This window comes from Dendrobates tinctorius, unplaced genomic scaffold, assembly GCF_039654945.1.
Source record: "Dendrobates tinctorius isolate UK_male_01 unplaced genomic scaffold, ASM3965494v1 ptg000257l, whole genome shotgun sequence".
Classification (NCBI taxonomy): domain Eukaryota; kingdom Metazoa; phylum Chordata; class Amphibia; order Anura; family Dendrobatidae; genus Dendrobates; species Dendrobates tinctorius.
The window spans coordinates 5,081,552-5,103,588 of NW_027361924.1; the positions used below are offsets into that span (position 1 = coordinate 5,081,552).

At 42.3% G+C, this 22,037-nt stretch overlaps 2 protein-coding genes across 6 annotated transcripts in view; one reads left to right on the top strand and one right to left on the bottom strand.

Moving 5' to 3' along the window:
• On the bottom strand, positions 1 to 18,879 carry NT5M (5',3'-nucleotidase, mitochondrial). Of its 4 annotated transcripts, none has more exons than XM_073558516.1 (6): positions 18,769 to 18,879; positions 11,952 to 12,435; positions 11,716 to 11,816; positions 10,695 to 10,755; positions 3,777 to 3,891; positions 1 to 3,401 (listed from the first exon to the last, which is right to left on the bottom strand). In XM_073558516.1, exons 2-6 carry the CDS (start codon positions 12,267 to 12,269, stop codon positions 3,256 to 3,258), a joined length of 741 nt encoding a protein of 246 aa, XP_073414617.1. In that variant the 5' UTR covers positions 12,270 to 12,435; positions 18,769 to 18,879; the 3' UTR covers positions 1 to 3,255. The 4 variants fall into 4 exon arrangements, with proteins under 4 accessions (XP_073414617.1, XP_073414616.1, XP_073414614.1 ...); XM_073558515.1 differs by lacking the exon at positions 18,769 to 18,879 and adding an exon at positions 18,389 to 18,511; XM_073558513.1 differs by lacking the exon at positions 18,769 to 18,879 and adding an exon at positions 12,952 to 13,082.
• COPS3 (COP9 signalosome subunit 3) overlaps positions 18,547 to 22,037 on the top strand; it is a 22,528-nt gene continuing 19,037 nt past the window's right edge. For both annotated transcript variants that reach the window (XM_073558509.1, XM_073558510.1), the window contains exon 1: positions 18,547 to 18,680. In XM_073558509.1, the coding sequence (XP_073414610.1) occupies positions 18,626 to 18,680 (55 nt within the window). In that variant the 5' untranslated portion in view covers positions 18,547 to 18,625. The remainder of the gene's footprint in view (positions 18,681 to 22,037) is intronic.

Here is a 22,037-nt window from a genome sequence, read left to right on the forward strand (position 1 = left end):
TAAGCACCACACAGGATATATTTTACAGTTCGGCGGTTTGTCACAGATATTCTTTGTACAGTGCATATATGATGTATTATTTCTTATAATAACATCTTTCTATTTCTCCATCTTCATAGAATAACACCGGGAACAATCCTCTCCGGCTGCAGAGAATGGAGGCGGCTCCGGTCACAGGGACCCCGGACCCTTCACCACACAGTGTGACCGCTGCCATACATACAGAACACTACAGATAGTGACGCGTCCCGATCACCCGTCATTATGTCACAGTTCTTCATTTTGTAGATAAAGTAAAAACAAAACATCTGGAGCCCGATTCACCCCAATGTGCCGCCCCTCGTGTCACATAAGGAAGCTGAGATATGAGGAGTTGTTTGTACACAGTAATCCCTACCAATAACCCCTTATATCTCAGCTTCCAGGACTTAAAGGGAAAGTGTCATTAGAAAATTATCCATTGTATAAAGAGGACCTGTCACTCGCATCGATATGTCATTTTTTTTTTGGATGGTGTAAATGCCGCCGTTCTCCTGAATCCACCGATGTTTTTCTTTTTTTCCTGCGCTTCTCCGTTGCTGAGATATGGCTTCTTCTTCCCTGCAAATAACTCTACTCTCGTTAGCCAAGAGGGCGTGGTCATCAAGTCTTCTGTGGGCATGTTTTTGAAGACCACACCCCATTGCCTAACAAGACTTTAAAAAAAAACCTAAAAGGGGATGATATCTCAGGAACGGAGAGGCGCAGGAAGAAAATAAAAACATTGCCGGACTCAGGAGAACGGCGGCGTTTACACCAGGTAAGAAAATAATATATTTATGGCAAGTGACAGGTCTTTTGTACATCAGGTTTTTACATTAAATCTATATACGATATGTTTTATCTATTTTTTTTACAATTTTCATATTACTGATATTTAAAAAAACTACCATTTTTATATGAATAGTAATTAACAGAAAAACCTGATGTAAACAATCAGTACTTTTCCTACTGACACCTTCCCTTTAAGTAAAGTTTGATCATAAGACACTGCTGGGACATAAACAGCATTCTATACCGCCACTATACATATACGGTATATATTTTTTGCATTTTCTTTAAATTTTTTTTATGAGTGTAAAGTGATAATGACCCTCTACAGAAAAAAATACAATCCACGATAAAAACTAAACCAAGTAAACCGTTTCTTGAGGATTAGTGTTATTGACCCCATAGACAATAAATAAGCTCATATGTTAGCATATTTTCCCTGTGTCAGTCTCCGCCCCCTCGGACCCTGCACTGGCATAACACACTGTACTAGCATAGCACACTACACTGGCATAGCGCACTGTACTGGCATAGCTCACTGTACTGGCATAGCTCACTGTACTAGCATAGCACACTGCACTGGCATAGCGCACTGTACTAGCATAGCGCACTGCACTGGCATAGCACACTGTACTGGCATAGCTCACTGTACTAGCATAGCACACTGCACTGGCATAGCACACTGCACTGGCATAGCACGCTGCACTGGCATAGCATACTGCACTGGTATAGCGCACTGTACTGGCATAGCACACTGTACTAGCATAGCACGCTGCACTGGCATAGCACGCTGCACTGGCATAGCGCACTGCACTGGCATAGCGCACTGTACTAGCATAGCACACTGCACTGGCATAGCACACTGTACTAGCATAGCACACTGCACTGGCATAGCACGCTGCACTGGCATAGCACACTGCACTGGCATAGCACGCTGCACTGGCATAGCACACTGCACTGGCATAGCGCACTGCACTGGCATAGCACACTGCACTGGCATAGCACACTGTACTGGCATAGCGCACTGCACTGGCATAGCACACTGTACTAGCATAGCGAACTGCACTGGCATAGCACATTGTACTGGCATAGCACACTGTACTGGCATAGCACACTGTACTAGCATAGCACACTGCACTGGCATAGCACACTGTATAGCATAGCACACTGCACTGGCATAACACACTACTAGCATAGCACACTGTACTAGCATAGCACACTGCACTGGCATAGCACACTGCACTGGCATAGCACACTGTACTAGCATAGCACACTGTACTGGCATAGCACACTGTACTAGCATAGCACACTGCACTGGCATAGCACACTGTATAGCATAGCACACTGCACTGGCATAGCACACTGAACTAGCATAGCACACTGCACTGGCATAGCACACTGCACTGGCATAGCACACTGTACTAGCATAGCGCACTGCACTAGCATAGCACATTGTACAAGCATAGCACGCTGCACTGGCATAGCACACTTTACTAGCATAGCGCACTGCACTAGCATAGCACATTGTACAAGCATAGCACGCTGCACTGGCATAGCACACTGTACTGGCATAGCGCACTGCACTAGCATAGCACATTGTACTAGTATAGCACACTGCACTGGCATAGCACACTGTACTAGCATAGCGCACTGCACTAGCATAGCACATTGTACTAGCATAGCACGCTGCACTGGCATAGCATGCTGCACTGGCATAGCACACTATATAGCATAGCACACTGTACTGGCATAGCACACTGTATAGCGTAGCACAATGCACTGGCATAGCACAGTGTGATTAGATGTGCACAGAAAATTCCTTGAAGCTATCTGGCACTACCCCGACACTGGCAATCGTAGTAAAAAAAAGCATAAATAAATGTTTCAGTGGTTTAAAAACAAATATAATAAAATGTCATCGTGCCCCTCTAACGGTATGGCAAGAATAAAAGTGGTGAAAGGGGGTCTCCAGTGGACTGCAAAGCCATGTATTTCCTATACTAGTTCTTCAGAGGGACATACCTGAAGGAGCGCTGCGCTAACACGTCTCATCTCTAACAGTAGAATGCCCCTTTAAGGCGGGGTGCTGATTATGTCCCACCCTTTTTCCCGCGTCACCTGGAGGCAGCCATTTTTACTTCTATTACCTGAAATGTCCCAGAGACGTCAGCAGCATTTAATGATTTGCTAAGGTGCATGTGACAGGTGCGCCGCCCGCCGGCCTTCATTGCATGCTGCACCTGGCATAACGGTAGTGATCGCTTGCAGCACCGTCGTGTGTTTCCGTTTTGTGCGAATATATGGTGTAACCGTGTGCGCTAGTAAAACAAATAATTCTGAACCAATCAGAGGCCTCCAGTACTTTTCAAAAAGGGGAGGAGCATTGGAGGATTGCTCGGATTTGATTAGTTAGGTCTGATCCACAGGTTTCCTCGTATTTATTGATTAGCTGGACTGTCGCTTGCTGTCCAGTAACCCTTTCCAATCATCTCTCCAGGACTGAAGCCTCCGGTTCGGTGATGTCACTAATAAATGGCGGTTGTGGCAGGCGGTGAACAGGATGTGTTCCCAGCTGGGGTTTGGTTCCGCCCCTGCAGAGCAAAAAAAAAGGGAAAATTGTTCTATCACTGTGTGCTGTTTTCCTCTGATGTCAGCCAGTACAGCTCATACTTTACAGCCATTTTTAGTAACTGGAGCTATCCTTTAGTCACACAGTCACCCTACCCTCTGTGAAATGTCACAAGCCTGTCGTTCTAATGAACGCCAACCATGAAATACATGTAATGGCTGCGCTCACAAGATGGGAATCGAGTACGGGACCCCTCTACGACGTCCATATAACCTACCTAGGCACACAGAAAGGGGGCTGTGTTCACAAGAAAATCCCTTTAACATAATTCGAATGTTTCTTCATTTTCTCTACCTGTAAGACCCCCCCCCCAATAATGATCAGTGGTGAATGTTACCCATAATATCAGGCCGGTCATCGATCAGGAGATCAGCAGAAACCACAGTCTTGTCCCTGGTCAGAATAATCTGCTCCAAAAACTCATGTCCAAAGTGTTTCTCCACCCAAGCGTACTGTGCGAGAGAGAAAGAGTCAGCACAACAGCATGTCTCCGTATGGCAGTATCACTGAAATTATATTCTTGTACTTAGGGGGCAGTATTATAGTAGTTATATTCTTGTACATAGGAGCAGTATTATAGTAGTTATATTCTTGTACATAGGAGCAGTATTATAGTAGTTATATTCTTGTACATAGGAGCAGTATTATAGTAGTTATATTCTTGTACATAGGAGCAGTATTATAGTAGTTATATTCTTGTACATAGGAGCAGTATTATAGTAGTTATATTCTTGTACATAGGATCAGTATTATAGTATTTATATTCTTGTACATAGCAGTATTATAGTATTTATATTCTTGTACATAGGAGCAGTATTATAGTAGTTATATTCTTGTACATAGGAGCAGTATTATAGTATTTATATTCTTGTACATAGCAGTATTATAGTATTTATATTCTTGTACATAGGGGCAGTATTATAGTAGTTATATTCTTGTACATAGGAGCAGTATTATAGTATTTATATTCTTGTACATAGCAGTATTATAGTATTTATATTCTTGTACATAGGAGCAGTATTATAGTAGTTATATTCTTGTACATAGGGGCAGTATTATAGTAGTTATATTCTTGTACATAGGGAGCAGTATTATAGTAGTTATATTCTTGTACATAGGAGCAGTATTATAGTAGTTATATTCTTGTACATAGGAGCAGTATTATAGTATTTATATTCTTGTACATAGGGAGCAGTATTATAGTAGTTATATTCTTGTACATAGGAGCAGTATTATAGTAGTTATATTCTTGTACATAGGGGGCGGTATTATAGTAGTTATATTCTTGTACATAGGGGCAGTATTATAGTAGTTATATTCTTGTATATAGGGGCAGTATTATAGTAGTTATATTCTTGTACATAGGAGCAGTACTATAGTAGTTATATTCTTGTACATAGGAGCAGTACTATAGTAGTTATATTCTTGTACATAGGAGCAGTATTATAGTAGTTATATTCTTGTACATAGGGAGCAGTATTATAGTAGTTATATTCTTGTACATAGGGGCAGTATTATAGTAGTTATATTCTTGTATATAGGGGCAGTATTATAGTAGTTATATTCTTGTACATAGGAGCAGTATTATAGTAGTTATATTCTTGTACATAGGAGCAGTACTATAGTAGTTATATTCTTGTACATAGGAGCAGTATTATAGTAGTTATATTCTTGTACATAGGGACAGTATTATAGTAGTTATATTCTTGTACATAGGAGCAGTATTATAGTAGTTATATTCTTGTACATAGGAGCAGTATTATAGTAGTTATATTCTTGTATATAGGGGCAGTATTATAGTAGTTATATTCTTGTACATAGGAGCAGTACTATAGTAGTTATATTCTTGTACATAGGAGCAGTATTATAGTAGTTATATTCTTGTACATAGGGACAGTATTATAGTAGTTATATTCTTGTACATAGGAGCAGTATTATAGTAGTTATATTCTTGTACATAGCAGTATTATAGTATTTATATTCTTGTACATAGGAGCAGTATTATAGTAGTTATATTCTTGTACATAGGGGCAGTATTATAGTAGTTATATTCTTGTACATAGGGAGCAGTATTATAGTAGTTATATTCTTGTACATAGGAGCAGTATTATAGTAGTTATATTCTTGTACATAGGAGCAGTATTATAGTATTTATATTCTTGTACATAGGGAGCAGTATTATAGTAGTTATATTCTTGTACATAGGAGCAGTATTATAGTAGTTATATTCTTGTACATAGGGGGCGGTATTATAGTAGTTATATTCTTGTACATAGGGGCAGTATTATAGTAGTTATATTCTTGTATATAGGGGCAGTATTATAGTAGTTATATTCTTGTACATAGGAGCAGTACTATAGTAGTTATATTCTTGTACATAGGAGCAGTACTATAGTAGTTATATTCTTGTACATAGGAGCAGTATTATAGTAGTTATATTCTTGTACATAGGGGGCGGTATTATAGTAGTTATATTCTTGTACATAGGGGCAGTATTATAGTAGTTATATTCTTGTATATAGGGGCAGTATTATAGTAGTTATATTCTTGTACATAGGAGCAGTACTATAGTAGTTATATTCTTGTACATAGGAGCAGTACTATAGTAGTTATATTCTTGTACATAGGAGCAGTATTATAGTAGTTATATTCTTGTACATAGGGAGCAGTATTATAGTAGTTATATTCTTGTACATAGGGGCAGTATTATAGTAGTTATATTCTTGTATATAGGGGCAGTATTATAGTAGTTATATTCTTGTACATAGGAGCAGTATTATAGTAGTTATATTCTTGTACATAGGAGCAGTACTATAGTAGTTATATTCTTGTACATAGGAGCAGTATTATAGTAGTTATATTCTTGTACATAGGGACAGTATTATAGTAGTTATATTCTTGTACATAGGAGCAGTATTATAGTAGTTATATTCTTGTACATAGGAGCAGTATTATAGTAGTTATATTCTTGTATATAGGGGCAGTATTATAGTAGTTATATTCTTGTACATAGGAGCAGTACTATAGTAGTTATATTCTTGTACATAGGAGCAGTATTATAGTAGTTATATTCTTGTACATAGGGACAGTATTATAGTAGTTATATTCTTGTACATAGGAGCAGTATTATAGTAGTTATATTCTTGTACATAGGAGCAGTACTATAGTAGTTATATTCTTGTACATAGGAGCAGTATTATAGTAGTTATATTCTTGTACATGGGGCAGTATTATAGTAGTTATATTCTTGTACATAGGGGCAGTATTATAGTAGTTATATTCTTGTACATAGAGGCAGTATTATAGTAGTTATATTCTTGTACATAGGGGCAGTATTATAGTAGTTATATTCTTGCACATAGGGGCAGTATTATAGTAGTTATATTCTTGTACATAGGAGCAGTATTATAGTAGTTATATTCTTGTACATAGGGGCAGTATTATAGTAGTTATATTCTTGTACATAGGGGCAGTATTATAGTAGTTATATTCTTGTACATAGGGGCAGTATTATAGTAGTTATATTCTTGTACATAGAGGCAGTATTATAGTAGTTATATTCTTGTACATAGGAGCAGTATTATAGTAGTTATATTCTTGTACATAGGGGCAGTATTATAGTAGTTATATTCTTGTACATAGGGGCAGTATTATAGTAGTTATATTCTTGTACATAGGGGCAGTATTATAGTAGTTATATTCTTGTACATAGGGGCAGTATTATAGTAGTTATATTCTTGTACATAGAGGCAGTATTATAGTAGTTATATTCTTGTACATAGGAGCAGTATTATAGTAGTTATATTCTTGTACATAGGGGCAGTATTATAGTAGTTATATTCTTGTACATAGGGGCAGTATTATAGTAGTTATATTCTTGTACATAGGGGCAGTATTATAGTAGTTATATTCTTGTACATAGGGGGCAGTATTATAGTAGTTATATTCTTGTACATAGGGGCAGTATTATAGTAGTTATATTCTTGTACATAGGGGGCAGTATTATAGTAGTTATATTCTTGTACATAGGGGCAGTATTATAGTAGTTATATTCTTGTACATAGGGGCAGTATTATAGTAGTTATATTCTTGTACATAGGGGCAGTATTATAGTAGTTATATTCTTGTACATAGGGGCAGTATTATAGTAGTTATATTCTTGTACATAGAGGCAGTATTATAGTAGTTATATTCTTGTACATAGGGGCAGTATTATAGTAGTTATATTCTTGTACATAGGGGCAGTATTATAGTAGTTATATTCTTGTACATAGGAGCAGTATTATAGTAGTTATATTCTTGTACATGGGGGCAGTATTATAGTAGTTATATTCTTGTACATAGGGGCAGTATTATAGTAGTTATATTCTTGTACATAGGGGCAGTATTATAGTAGTTATATTCTTGTACATAGGGGCAGTATTATAGTAGTTATATTCTTGTACATAGGGGCAGTATTATAGTAGTTATATACTTGTACATAGAGGCAGTATTATAGTAGTTATATTCTTGTACATAGGGACAGTATTATAGTAGTTATATTCTTGTACATAGGGGCAGTATTATAGTAGTTATATTCTTGTACATAGGGGCAGTATTATAGTAGTTATATTCTTGTACATAGAGGCAGTATTATAGTAGTTATATTCTTGTACATAGGGGCAGTATTATAGTAGTTATATTCTTGTACATAGGGAGCAGTATTATAGTAGTTATATTCTTATACATAGGGGAGCAGTATTATAGTAGTTAGATTCTTGTACATAGGGACAGTATTATAGTAGTTATATTCTTGTACATAGGGGCAGTATTATAGTAGTTATATTCTTGTACATAGGGGCAGTAGTATAGTAGTTATATTCTTGTACATAGAGGCAGTATTATAGTAGTTATATTCTTGTACATAGGGGCAGTATTATAGTAGTTATATTCTTGTACATAGGGGGCAGTATTATAGTAGTTATATTCTTGTACATAGGAGCAGTATTATAGTAGTTATATTCTTGTACATAGAGGCAGTATTATAGTAGTTATATTCTTGTACATAGGAGCAGTATTATAGTAGTTATATTCTTGTACATAGGGGCAGTATTATAGTAGTTATATTCTTGTACATAGAGGCAGTATTATAGTAGTTATATTCTTGTACATAGGGGCAGTATTATAGTAGTTATATTCTTGTACATAGGGGCAGTATTATAGTAGTTATATTCTTGTACATAGAGGCAGTATTATAGTAGTTATATTCTTGTACATAGGAGCAGTATTATAGTAGTTATATTCTTGTACATAGGAGCAGTATTATAGTAGTTATATTCTTGTATATAGGGGCAGTATTATAGTAGTTATATTCTTGTACATAGGAGCAGTATTATAGTAGTTATATTCTTGTACATAGGAGCAGTACTATAGTAGTTATATTCTTGTACATAGGAGCAGTATAATAGTAGTTATATTCTTGTACATAGGGACAGTATTATAGTAGTTATATTCTTGTACATAGGGGCAGTATTATAGTAGTTATATTCTTGTACATAGGGGCAGTATTATAGTAGTTATATTCTTGTACATAGAGGCAGTATTATAGTAGTTATATTCTTGTACATAGGAGCAGTATTATAGTAGTTATATTCTTGTACATAGGAGCAGTGTTATAGTAGTTATATTCTTGTATATAGGGACAGTATTATAGTAGTTATATTCTTGTACATAGGGGCAGTATTATAGTAGTTATATTCTTGTACATAGGGAGCAGTATTATAGTAGTTATATTCTTATACATAGGGGAGCAGTATTATAGTAGTTATATTCTTGTCCATAGGAGCAGTATTATAGTAGTTATATTCTTGTACATAGGAGCAGTATTATAGTAGTTATATTCTTGTACATAAGGACAGTATTATAGTAGTTGTATTCTTGTACATAGGGGCAGTATTATAGTAGTTATATTCTTGTACATAGGGGCAGTATTATAGTAGGTATATTCTTGTACATAGGGACAGTATTATAGTAGTTATATTCTTGTACATAGGGGGCAGTATTATAGTAGTTATATTCTTGTACATAGGGGAGCAGTATTATAGTAGTTATATTCTTGTACATAGGGAGCAGTATTATAGTAGTTATATTCTTGTACATAGGGGCAGTATTATAGTAAGTATATTCTTGTACATAGGGGGCAGTATTATAGTAGTTATATTCTTGTATATAGGAGCAGTATTATAGTAGTTATATTCTTGTACATAGGAGCAGTATTATAGTAGTTATATTCTTGTACATAGGGGGCAGTATTATAGTAGTTATATTCTTGTACATAGGCAGTGTTATAGTAGTTATGTTCTTGTACATAGGGGCAGTATTATAGTAGTTATATTCTTGTACATAGGAGCAGTATTATAGTAGTTATATTCTTGTACATAGGAGCAGTATTATAGTAGTTATATTCTTGTACATAGGAGCAGTATTATAGTAGTTATATTCTTGTACATAGGAGCAGTATTATAGTAGTTATATTCTTGTACATAGGGGGCAGTATTATAGTAGTTATATTCTTGTACATAGGAGCAGTATTATAGTAGTTATATACTTGTAGATAGGAGCAGTATTATAGTAGTTATATTCTTGTACATAGGAGCAGTATTATAGTAGTTATATTCTTGTACATAGGAGCAGTATTATAGTAGTTATATTCTTGTACATAGGAGCAGTATTATAGTAGTTATATTCTTGTACATAGGGGGCAGTATTATAGTAGTTATATTCTTGTACATAGGAGCAGTATTATAGTAGTTATATACTTGTAGATAGGAGCAGTATTATAGTAGTTATATTCTTGTACATAGGAGCAGTATTATAGTAGTTATATTCTTGTACATAGGAGCAGTATTATAGTAGTTATATTCTTGTACATAGGGGCAGTATTATAGTAGTTATATTCTTGTACATAGGAGCAGTATTATAGTAGTAATATTCTTGTACATAGGAGCAGTATTATAGTAGTTATATTCTTGTACATAGGGGGCAGTATTATAGTAGTTATATTCTTGTACATAGGGGCTGTATTATAGTAGTTATATTCTTGTACATAGGGGCAGTATTATAGTAGTTATATTCCTGTACATTTCATTAGTTTGATCTTGTGACCCATATTGTGGATTGTGGTTGTATATTAGGCCCTGTGACTGATCATGAGATGGATATAACGTTCCCTTCTAATACACCATATAACAAGTGTAAAGCTTTTATCCTCCGGTACCTTCTCATACGGACAGAACTGGTATCGCTTTATGGGGCTGGTGCAGATGAAGACATCAGTGCTGGAGGGAAACAAAACCCACGGTTATTACACGACAAGTGAAGATCACGTGTGTCTGGTATTAGGTATGTACATGAATCAGACATGTCAGATTCTCGGCGAGCGCTGGTCACAGTGAGACACTTTAAACAGATATTCTTGATCTTTATAGCTGGATATTATCGGATAGTACATGTAAAACAAGGAGTTTGCAATTTACCATGTATTCCAAGTTCTGTCCGTACTTAAGTTATTAACACTTTTGTTTTGTTTACAGCTGGTTGCCTTGGAGACCGACCACTCTCTCTAGTCGCAGCATGTGCTGAGCGACAAGTCCCTGCACGCCCTATGAATTAGCTGTGCTTGAGGCGGTGACAGGTGACATATTACAGACAGATCAGCATTTTGCGACACTTGAACACTCGGTCGGTTTCCGTGTTACTGGCGAAACATTAGATGTCAGTGATGCCAAACTCTCCTTCACCCAACGCATTTTGATGCTTCTTTTCGTACTTTTTTTCGTTGCATGTGGGCCCATCAGCCACGTCTGTAATCTGTAGTCGCAGGACGGGAGCCCCGAGAACCCCCCTTTACCTGACGGCATCTGTGGTTCCTCTGATGATTAGCTGAACTGGCGCCAGGAGTGACATCACGCCAAGCCGGCTAATCAAAAGAAGAGCCGCGGATGCCGTCAGGTCTCCCACTCATCTGCCACTGATTACTGACGTGGTCAATGGACCGGGTGGTGCAAATAGTTTTGCACCAACTCTAGCGACAACCAATTCCTGCTCTTAATCTTCAGACTCACGAGGGTCTGATCTGCCCGATTAGGTAAAACTTTAATTCGATAGTCATATTGATGAACATTGAGGTACGGTTTGCTGTTAAGTGGAGCAGTGTTGTCACCCAGCTTTCCTGCATACTGATGGTTTCCCACAGTAGCACAAATGCATTTGAGAAGACTCAGAAATTAAACACTCACTTGGGTAAGTTGGACATTTGTTTGAAGGCCTCTACCGCGCCATCAATCGGATCCAGATCCAAGAAGAAATTCTTTGCTTCCCAAATACTTATAGCTTTCTCCTGAAGAAAAAGAAATACACTGGGGAATAAGAAAATGTACAAATATTATCCATGGTTTGGACTGGAAACATTCCTCTCTTTTTGAGAAACAGGTGGAAAATACCCAAAACTGGGCGCTCCCCCCCCGTAACTTACACTCAGTCCAGGCTTCAGGTTCTCGTACTGCTCCGATACCCAGAATCCTCTACGGTTATTCAGGTCAATGTAAGGCTCCTTGGGGTACTGAACTCTGTACTTCTTCAAGAAGCCACCCTCGAAGTCCGCCAGCACTCCATCCATGTCCACCAGCACCCTAAGACGCCTGGCAGAACTTACAGAGGAAGAACAGGACCTGCAGTTCTGGAGCCCTGCGGTGAGAGCACCGCCCCCGAGGAGCAGCCTGGGAAGGGACATGGTGCAGGGAGAACTAGTCGTGCATTGTACGGGGTCCACCGACGCTGCTCTTGTATTCATGGAGAAACTGATCCACACCTATGTAGGAGGATGAGATGTGAGGAGGCTCTCCGGGGATGCCTCTACCATACACATGTGTGATATCACCCCGGCCGGGGTCCCCACTCAGGTCCCTGGAGGAGAACTTCCTCTTCTTGGTGCAGAGTCTCCTTGATTCAGCAGCAGTCTGTAGGGAAATCACAGATCGTATACGTCACTGGTAGTGCGAGGCATCATGAATGCAACAGCAATATCACTGCATGGTGTGAGCACCAGACCGGAGCCCGACATCAAGGAGACTACAGCTATGTCCTGAGCAACATAATGATCACAGTCACTGCCTGCATCGGCCCCCCGACCTCTGCATGCACCGGCCCCCCACCTCTGCATCTCTGCATGCACCCCCCACCTCTGGATTTCAGCATGCACCCCCCCAACCTCTGAATCACTGCATGCACCGCCCCCCCCCCCGACCTCTGGATCTCTGCATGCACCGGCCCCCCAACCTCTGGATCTCTGCATACACCGGCCCCCCCAACCTCTGGATCTCTGCATGCACCCCCCACCTCTGGATTTCAGCATGCACCCCCCCAAACCTCTGAATCACTGCAAGCACCCCCCCCCCCGACCTATGGATCTCTGCATGCACCGGCCCCCCAACCTCTGGATCTCTGCATGCACCCACCCCTTCCGACCTACATACCCAGGATGTGCTCTGCACTGCAGGGACTTCTGATGCCAAAGACTCTCATCCTTCCTGCCAGTCCCTGACGGCTGCCCTGTAAGAGCCGGCGGCGGCCTCCTCTCTTTAAAGAGACAGGCGCCTTCTGCTTGTGTTTCTACTCTGCATAGCAACTCTCCATGGGAGGGAACGAGGCAAAATATTAACTCCTGCCAGTCTGTATTGTATCCAAACAGCAAGAGGATAGATATATAGATAGATAGATAGATAGATAGATAGATAGATAGATAATAGATATTATAAATGAAACTAAGTGCCACTCTTCAAAAATGGTACTAAAAATGATACAATTGTGGTGAACATTACTGACCCCTCAATGTATGTCAGGAATAAGAGGATATGGATCTACTGTGTATATTTCCTCTATAGGATCCTCCATCATGTGTCCTGTAGGTAGGTGGCACTTTTCTCTATAGGATCCTCCGCCCTGTGTTCCTGTAGGTAGGAGGAACTTTCCTCTATAGGATCCTCCACCATGTGTCCTGTAGATAGGGGACACTTTCCTCTATAGGATCCTCCACCATGTGTCCTGTAGGTAGAGGGCACTTTTCTCTATAGGATACTCCACCATGTGTCCTGTAGGTAGGAGGAACTTTCCTCTATAGCATCCTCCACCATGTGTCCTGTAGGTAGGTGGCACTTTTCTCTATAGGATCCTCCATCATGTGTCCTGTAGATAGGGGACACTTTTATCTATAGGATCTTGCACCCTGTAGGTAGGGGCACTTTTCTCTATAGGATCCTCCACCATGTGTCCTGTAGGTAGGAGGAACTTTCCTCTATAGGATCCTCCATCATGTGTCCTGTAGATAGGGGACACTTTTATCTATAGGATCTTGCACCCTGTAGGTAGGGGCACTTTTCTCTATAGGATACTCCACCATGTGTCCTGTAGGTAGGAGGAACTTTCCTCTATAGGATCCTCCACCATGTGTCCTGTAGGTAGAGGGCACTTTTCTCTATAGGATCCTCCACCATGTGTCCTGTAGATAGGGGACACTTTCCTCTATAGGATCCTCCACCATGTGTCCTGTAGGTAGAGGGCACTTTTCTCTATAGGATACTCCACCATGTGTCCTGTAGGTAGGAGGAACTTTCCTCTATAGCATCCTCCACCATGTGTCCTGTAGGTAGAGGGCACTTTTCTCTATAGGATCCTCCATCATGTGTCCTGTAGGTAGGGGGCACTTTTATCTATAGGATCTTGCACCCTGTAGGTAGGGGCACTTTTCTCTATAGGATCCTCTGCCCTGTGTTCCTGTAGGTAGGAGGAACTTTCCTCTATAGCATCCTCCACCATGTGTCCTGTAGGTAGGGGACACTTTTTTCTATACGATCCTCCATGTGTCCTGTAGATAGGGGACACTTTCCTCTATAGGATCCTCCACCATGTGTCCTGTAGGTAGAGGGCACTTTTCTCTATAGGATCCTCCATCATGTGTCCTGTAGGTAGGGGGCACTTTTATCTATAGGATCTTGCACCCTGTAGGTAGGGGCACTTCTCTTTATAGGATCCTCCACCTTGTGTTCCGGTAGGTAGGAGGCACTTTCCTCTATAGCATCCTCCACCATGTGTCCTGTAGGTAGAGGACACTTTCCTCTATAGGATCCTCCACCATGTGTCCTGTAGGTAGAGGACACTTTCCTCTATAGGATCCTCCACCATGTGTCCTGTAGGTAGAGGGCACTTTTCTCTATAAGATCCTCCATCATGTGTCCTGTAGGTAGGGGGCACTTTTATCTATAGGATCTTGCACCCTGTAGGTAGGGGCACTTTTCTTTATAGGATCCTCCGCCCTGTGTTCCTGTAGGTAGGAGGAACTTTCCTCTATAGCATCCTCCACCATGTGTCCTGTAGGTAGGGGACACTTTTTTCTATACGATCCTCCATGTGTCCTGTAGATAGGGGACACTTTCCTCTATAGGATCCTCCACCATGTGTCCTGTAGGTAGAGGGCACTTTTCTCTATAGGATCCTCCATCATGTGTCCTGTAGGTAGGGGGCACTTTTATCTATAGGATCTTGCACCCTGTAGGTAGGGGCACTTTTCTTTATAGGATCCTCCACCTTGTGTTCCGGTAGGTAGGAGGCACTTTCCTCTATAGCATCCTCCACCATGTGTCCTGTAGGTAGGGAGCACTTTTCTCTATAGAATCCTCCACCATGTTTCCTGTTGCTAGGGGGCACTTTTCTCTACAGGATCCTCCGCCCTGTAGGTAGGGGGCACTTTTTCCTATAGGCTCATATGCCACGTCTGTATGGTGGGGGGACAGTTTTCTCTACAAGATCCTCCACCGTGTCCCCTGTAATTAGGGGGCAGATTTCTCTATAGGATCCTCCACCACGAGTCCCATCGGTAGGGGGCAGTTTCTCTACAGGCTTTAGTTTATTGTATACATTACCACAGAGGTCTAGTTTGATCGCATCTCTCCACAGAACACTTTCCTAGAAGGATTGAGGTTTATTTATGTAACGTTTGGCAAAGTTCATTCTCTTTTTTATGTCTTTGTTTAACCAGTGGTGTCCTCTTTGACCGTCACCCATAAAGCCCTGTGTTGTTTAGTGCCGAGTGACACAGATGTTTCCAACTCAACCTGAAGTTTTTCGGATGCTGTACTTGGTATCTTTTCCACTGATAGACTCACCTGGTGAGTCAGGGTGGATGCATGTATCCGGAGCTTCCAACTGCACCTTAAGGAGGCCTAGGATGTCACAGAGACGACTTTTAAAACTTATCGTGGTTCGGCCCAGTTGAGACAACTGTATAACACCCACATTTCAAACCAACTTTTGTAGATCTCTCTCCACAATGTTCCTCTGTCCATGTCCTGTCAGGTTCTTAACTGTTCTACGTAGAGCAAAATTTTTTGTAACATTTGGAAATATTGAAGCTGCAATGTCGAGGTCTTTGGAGTATTGTACTCTTTAGACTGCTTGTGCTTGGTGATATTAGCATTTAGACTGCTTGTGCTTGGTGATATTAGCATTTAGACTGCTTGTGCTTGGTGATAATAGCATCTAAACTACTTGTTGTTGATGATAATAGAATTTACACTGCTTGTGCTTAAAGATAATAGAATTTCTGGTCTGGACAGAAAGCTCTTTCATTTTTGCCATTATGAACAAGGAACCAAAATAAAACTGGCATCTCCGAGTGTTTCACTTAGCATTTTATATTAAAAGATATTTTACATGGTATTACATATCAGGGCTGCCAGAAATGTTGACCAGTGACTTATTAGTGACTGTCAATACATGTTTCATCATAACCACCAAAATGTTTTTTTTTTCTACTGTCGATGTCCAGCTATTCGGAAACCTCTGATCCCGGTTGTTCGGAAACCTCTGATCCCGACTGTTCGGAAACCTCTGATCCCGGCTTTCTGTTCGGAAACCTCTGATCCCGGTTGTTCGGAAACCTCTGATCCCGGCTGTTCGGAAACCTCTGATCATGGCTGTTCAGGAATCTGTGATCCTGGCTCTTCAGGAATCTCTGATCCCAGCTATTTGGAAACCTCTGATCCCGGCTATCCGGAAACCTCTGATCCTGGCTATTCGGAAACCTCTGATCCTGGCTATCCGGAAACCTCTGATCCTGGCTATTCGGAAACCTCTGATCCTGGCTATCCGGAAACCTCTGATCCTGGCTATCCGGAAACCTCTGATCCTGGCTATTCGGAAACCTCTGATCCCGGCTATCCGGAAACCTCTGATCCTGGCTATTCGGAAACCTCTGATCCTGGCTATCCGGAAACCTCTGATCCTGGCTATTCGGAAACCTCTGATCCCGGCTATTCGGAAACCTCTGATCCTGCCTGTTCAGGAATCTGTGATCCCAGCTATTTGGAAACCTTTGATCCCGGCTGTTCGGAAACCTCTGATCCCGGCTGTTCGGAAAAGTCTGATCCTGCCTGTTCAGGAATCTGTGATCCCAGCTATTTGGAAACCTTTGATCCCGGCTATTCGGAAACCTCTGCTCTCGGCTGTTCGTAAACCTCTGATCCCGGCTGTTCAGAAGCCTCTGATCCCGGCTGTTCAGGAATCTGTGATCCCGGCTCTTCGGGAATTTCTGATCCCAGCTGTTCGGAAATCTCTGATCCCGGCTGTTCGGAAACCTCTGATCCCGGCTGTTCAGGAATCTGCTATCCTGGTTGTCCAGGAATCTCTAATCCCAGTTGCTTAACTCCTCTGATACCACGGTCAACAGCAATCACTGCATCTGAGTGATTAAGGCTAGGTTCACATTGCGATAATGCAGTCTGTTCAACGCATGGCGTTGACGGACTGCATTAGCGCAACTGTCATTTTGTGATCGCGTTAGGCGATCACGCTAGCGCAGCTTCCCTGTCTGTGCTAGCGGTGACGAACCCCCGAATGCTGTAGCCCGAGTCCGAGGGTCCGTCGCTGAATGACGGCACATCGCTAGCGCATGCCGATTTATGGCATGCGCTCCTAATAGAAGTTAATGGCAGTGTTAACGGATGGTGTTACACCGTGTTATGCCGTGGTGTAGTGCAATCCGTTAAACGGACTGCCTAAACGCAATGTGAACCCAGTCTTTCAGAGAGCGGACATAGATTATGGGGTACCAAATAGGGTGATGAATTTCTGGCACCTGTATATATGGATCAGGTCGGGCCAGAGGCCTAATATCCTGCAATGTAACATAGAAGTGATGATCACAGCAGAAATTCAATATTTCATAATTCCAACATAAGAAAAATCTCTTTTCACTTACAAAATAATGAATAAAAAAACTACAATCCCGTTGCCGTATCAGTAGAAAACATTTACACCTTATTTATCCCACACGGTAAACCACTTGAAACTCCTTCCCGACGGGACGTTTTTCCATTTTTTTTTTTACCCCTCTTTTTCCTCCAGGAATCATAACTTTATTTTTAACAATGCCGCATTGAGTGCATGCTTTTTATTTTTTTGCATAAACATTTTGTACTACTGAATGACATTTTTATCAAAAGTGTTGGAAAAATTGCAAAAAATAGAGGCAGATGATGGCTGAAAAACACAGTGCAAAAATAACGTCTAAAATGATTTTTTTTTTTTGCGCTCACTGATGGATCCTCAGTTGACTCATTCTGCAGTCGGCGACAAATGGAAGCGACAGAAGGTGCAACATTATTAGTGCAACTAACAAGAATGATTTCTAGCATTAATTCCATGCAATTATATATATAAAACGTCCCTGAAGGCGGAGCACCCCTTTAAGGTGACATAAAGAGTGAAGAATGCCTTTAAATGTGATGGAACACACCATGGAAGCAGCCTAGCACCCCCTTGCGGAGACACTGCCCTCCCCCCAGGGTCATGGCATGCTGGGAGCTGTGGTCCCCATCTGTCAGCTCAGCTCCGGTCTGTCGCTCCGTTATCACTAACCTGCTGCCTAGTAACGCGAGAGTTCCGTTAGTGACGTCACCTGACCACGCCCTCACGCAACACCTGACCACGCCTCCTTATTGACGTCGTTCTCGCGAGACGTCACTAGGCGCGTGCTCCAGCGAGGGTCTCGCGAGATTTCGGCGCGGTGAGTGAGCTCGGCCTGTGCTCCTTGCTCTCTCGTCTCCCCGGCACCGGCTCTCCTCTGCGGAGGGAGGCGGGAGACTTCCCCGCACCATGGCTTCCGCTCTGGAGCAGTTCGTTAACAGCGTCAGGCAGCTGTCCTCTCAAGGTGAGGAGGCCGGGGAGGAGTGTGTGTGTGCGGGTGTGAGGGGCAGGGCACAGGCCGGAGGGAGAAACCAAAGGAAAAGTGTACTCACTTCTGTATCAACCAATCAGATTAGCGTTTTCATTGTGAGACGTGAAAAGAGCGGCAAGAGTGTTCACTCCGTGGCAGCCAATCCGATCAGTGCTTTAATTCTCAGAAGATTGAAAGCTAAAAGCTGATTAGTTGGCTTAGACAGCTGGAGGTGGAGTCATCTGTAGTAACCAATCAGATCAGCTGGAGTTCGTGCCCATAGCAACCATCTTCTAGGTGGTATTCCTAGAATAAAAGCATTGAACTGATTGGTTGCTGTGGGTAAATCCCGCCTCTTGCTTCCCACAACAACCAATCGGATTAGCGTTTAAATACTCAGAAGAATAAGTAAGAGCTTAAAGCCGATTGGCCTTTTTTTGCAATAGATTTGCTGCTAGTGAATAAGATCATAGATGGCTCCATCGAAGGGCCGAAAGCTAAGAGCAAAGCCAGGATTCCGCTGAGGAGTGAATCAGGCGGAGGATTTGTTACAATTGCATCCAGGCTGTACAATCTTCTGTTACCTTAAAGGGGATGTTCGGTGCTTTAATGTTGAGGTGTTATCAGTATAAGTCATCAGTACTGGATTAGTGGGGATGATGCACAAGTCCCCCTCTCTCATGCACAGGCGGCTGTCAGGGGATGCACAGGTCCCCCTCTCATACACAGGCGGCTGTCAGGGGATGCACAGGTCCCCCTCTCATACACAGGCAGCTGTCAGGTGATGCACAGTTCCCCCTCTCATACACAGGCAGCTGTCAGGTGATGCACAGGTCCCCCTCTCATACACAGGCGGCTGTCAGGTGATGCACAGGTCCCCCTCTCATACACAGGCGGCTGTCAGGTGATGCACAGTTCCCCCTCTCATACACAGGCAGCTGTCAGGTGATGCACAGTTCCCCCTCTCATACACAGGCAGCTGTCAGGGGATGCACAGGTTCCCCTCTCATACACAGGCAGCTGTCAGGTGATGCACAGTTCCCCCTCTCATACACAGGCGGCTGTCAGGGGATGCACAGGTCCCCCTCTCATACACAGGCAGCTGTCAGGTGATGCACAGTTCCCCCTCTCATACACAGGCAGCTGTCAGGTGATGCACAGTTCCCCCTCTCATACACAGGCGGCTGTCAGGTGATGCACAGTTCCCCCTCTCATACACAGGCAGCTGTCAGGTGATGCACAGTTCCCCCTCTCATACACAGGCAGCTGTCAGGTGATGCACAGTTCCCCCTCTCATACACAGGCAGCTGTCAGGTGATGCACAGTTCCCCCTCTCATACACAGGCAGCTGTCAGGGGATGCACAGGTTCCCCTCTCATACACAGGCAGCTGTCAGGTGATGCACAGTTCCCCCTCTCATACACAGGCGGCTGTCAGGTGATGCACAGTTCCCCCTCTCATACACAGGCAGCTGTCAGGTGATGCACAGTTCCCCCTCTCATACACAGGCAGCTGTCAGGTGATGCACAGTTCCCCCTCTCATACACAGGCAGCTGTCAGGTGATGCACAGTTCCCCCTCTCATACACAGGCAGCTGTCAGGGGATGCACAGGTTCCCCTCTCATACACAGGCAGCTGTCAGGTGATGCACAGTTCCCCCTCTCATACACAGGCGTCTGTCAGGTGATGCACAGGTCCCCCTCTCATACACAGGCGTCTGTCAGGTGATGCACAGGTCCCCCTCTCTCTCATACACAGGCGTCTGTCAGGTGATGCACAGGTCCCCCTCTCTCTCATACACAGGCGGCTGTCAGGGGATGCACAGGTCCCCCTCTCATACACAGGCGTCTGTCAGGGGATGCACAGGTCCCCCTCTCATACACAGGCGTCTGTCAGGGGATGCACAGGTCCCCCTCTCATACACAGGCGTCTGTCAGGTGATGCACAGGTCCCCCTCTCATACACAGGCGTCTGTCAGGTGATGCACAGGTCCCCCTCTCATACACAGGCGTCTGTCAGGTGATGCACAGGTCCCCCTCTCATACACAGGCGTCTGTCAGGTGATGCACAGGTCCCTCTCATACACAGGCGGCTGTCAGGTGATGCACAGGTCCCTCTCATATACAGGCGGCTGTCAGGTGATGCACAGGTCCTCCTCTCATATACAGGCGTCTGTCAGGTGATGCACAGGTCCCCCTCTCATACACAGCAGGGCTGTGGAGTCAGTAAGCCACAGTTGCGACTCCGACTCCTGGATTTTATCAGGCTCCGACTCCGACTCCTTCATAAATGGCCAATTCATAACAACAAATTTACTGTTGTAAAATATTAAACATCGCGCTTATTCAGTTTCTCACCATCATATAAGTAATCAGACCACTTGGAGCAAAAACTACATTTATTAGAATACAATTAGAATATAGCAAATAACTTTTATAAACTTTTCTAAACTGTAAGTAAATATGCAATAAACACTTTTATGCAGTTAATAAGAAGAAATCTATAAATTTGTCCTCAGAAAAAGTATTGCCTCTGTCAGATCCTCCTTCATGGATGCCCTCAAATCTGATCTAATTATGAGAGCAGAGAACAACCTCTCTACACTAACTTGTGTTGGTGGCAAAGCAGTAACCACTCGGGCAACATCTCTGACAATGTCAGGATACAGAGGAATCGCTTGTTGCACTGTTATTTTTGATGAACGGTCAAATTTCTCAATTTCTTTTAGTGCACATGAAAAATCCTGCTGAAATGTACTGGCTGTGTTCCTTGATGGGGATGACTCTTCTTCTATGCGGGAACGCTTTGCACGGTCCTTGTGATCCAAATATTTTTTGAAATTAAATTCTTCATCAGTTGATGATGAGGGTGAAGATGTGGCAGGACGACCAAATTCTTCTTGTTCCTCCTGACTGTTCTGCAACCCTTTCATCCTTACTGCTATTTCAAGCAGAGCTTCTTTTCCTTTACTTAGCTGTTGATCATCTAGAAGAATCCGATGCATTGGGTCTACATAAACAGCTGCCAAAAGAATGTTATTTTGTAATAGTAGCTCCTCTATCCGTTTCATTGATGTAGCAATGCCACTTGCAATTAACCCTCCACTTTGGGACAGGCGAAACATCAGGTTCTTCCACTCCTTTAAGAAAATACCTGGAGTTAAGTCCTCTGCTTGTAATTTTTTAGTCACTGTAAATGGGTGCTCTAGCAATTTTTCCAGCTCAGTCACCTGATTCCACTGACTTTCATTTAGCGTCAGTTGAGGGTTAGCCATGTCTACAAGAAAGGTTTTCAGTTCAACCAAGCGCTGAATCATTAAGTAAGTACTGCCCCATCGTGTGGCTTGATCAA

Bases quoted from the DNA above. Each gene is read 5' to 3' on its own strand.
- NT5M (XM_073558516.1), bottom strand. From the start codon at position 12,269: ATGAATACAAGAGCAGCGTCGGTGGACCCCGTACAATGCACGACTAGT. The intron at 10,756-11,715 runs GTGAGTGTTTAA...GTTTCCCTCCAG, and splicing joins CAAATGTCCAACTTACCCAA to CACTGATGTCTTCATCTGCA. The intron at 3,892-10,694 runs GTACCGGAGGAT...TCTCTCGCACAG, and splicing joins AGTTCTGTCCGTATGAGAAG to TACGCTTGGGTGGAGAAACA.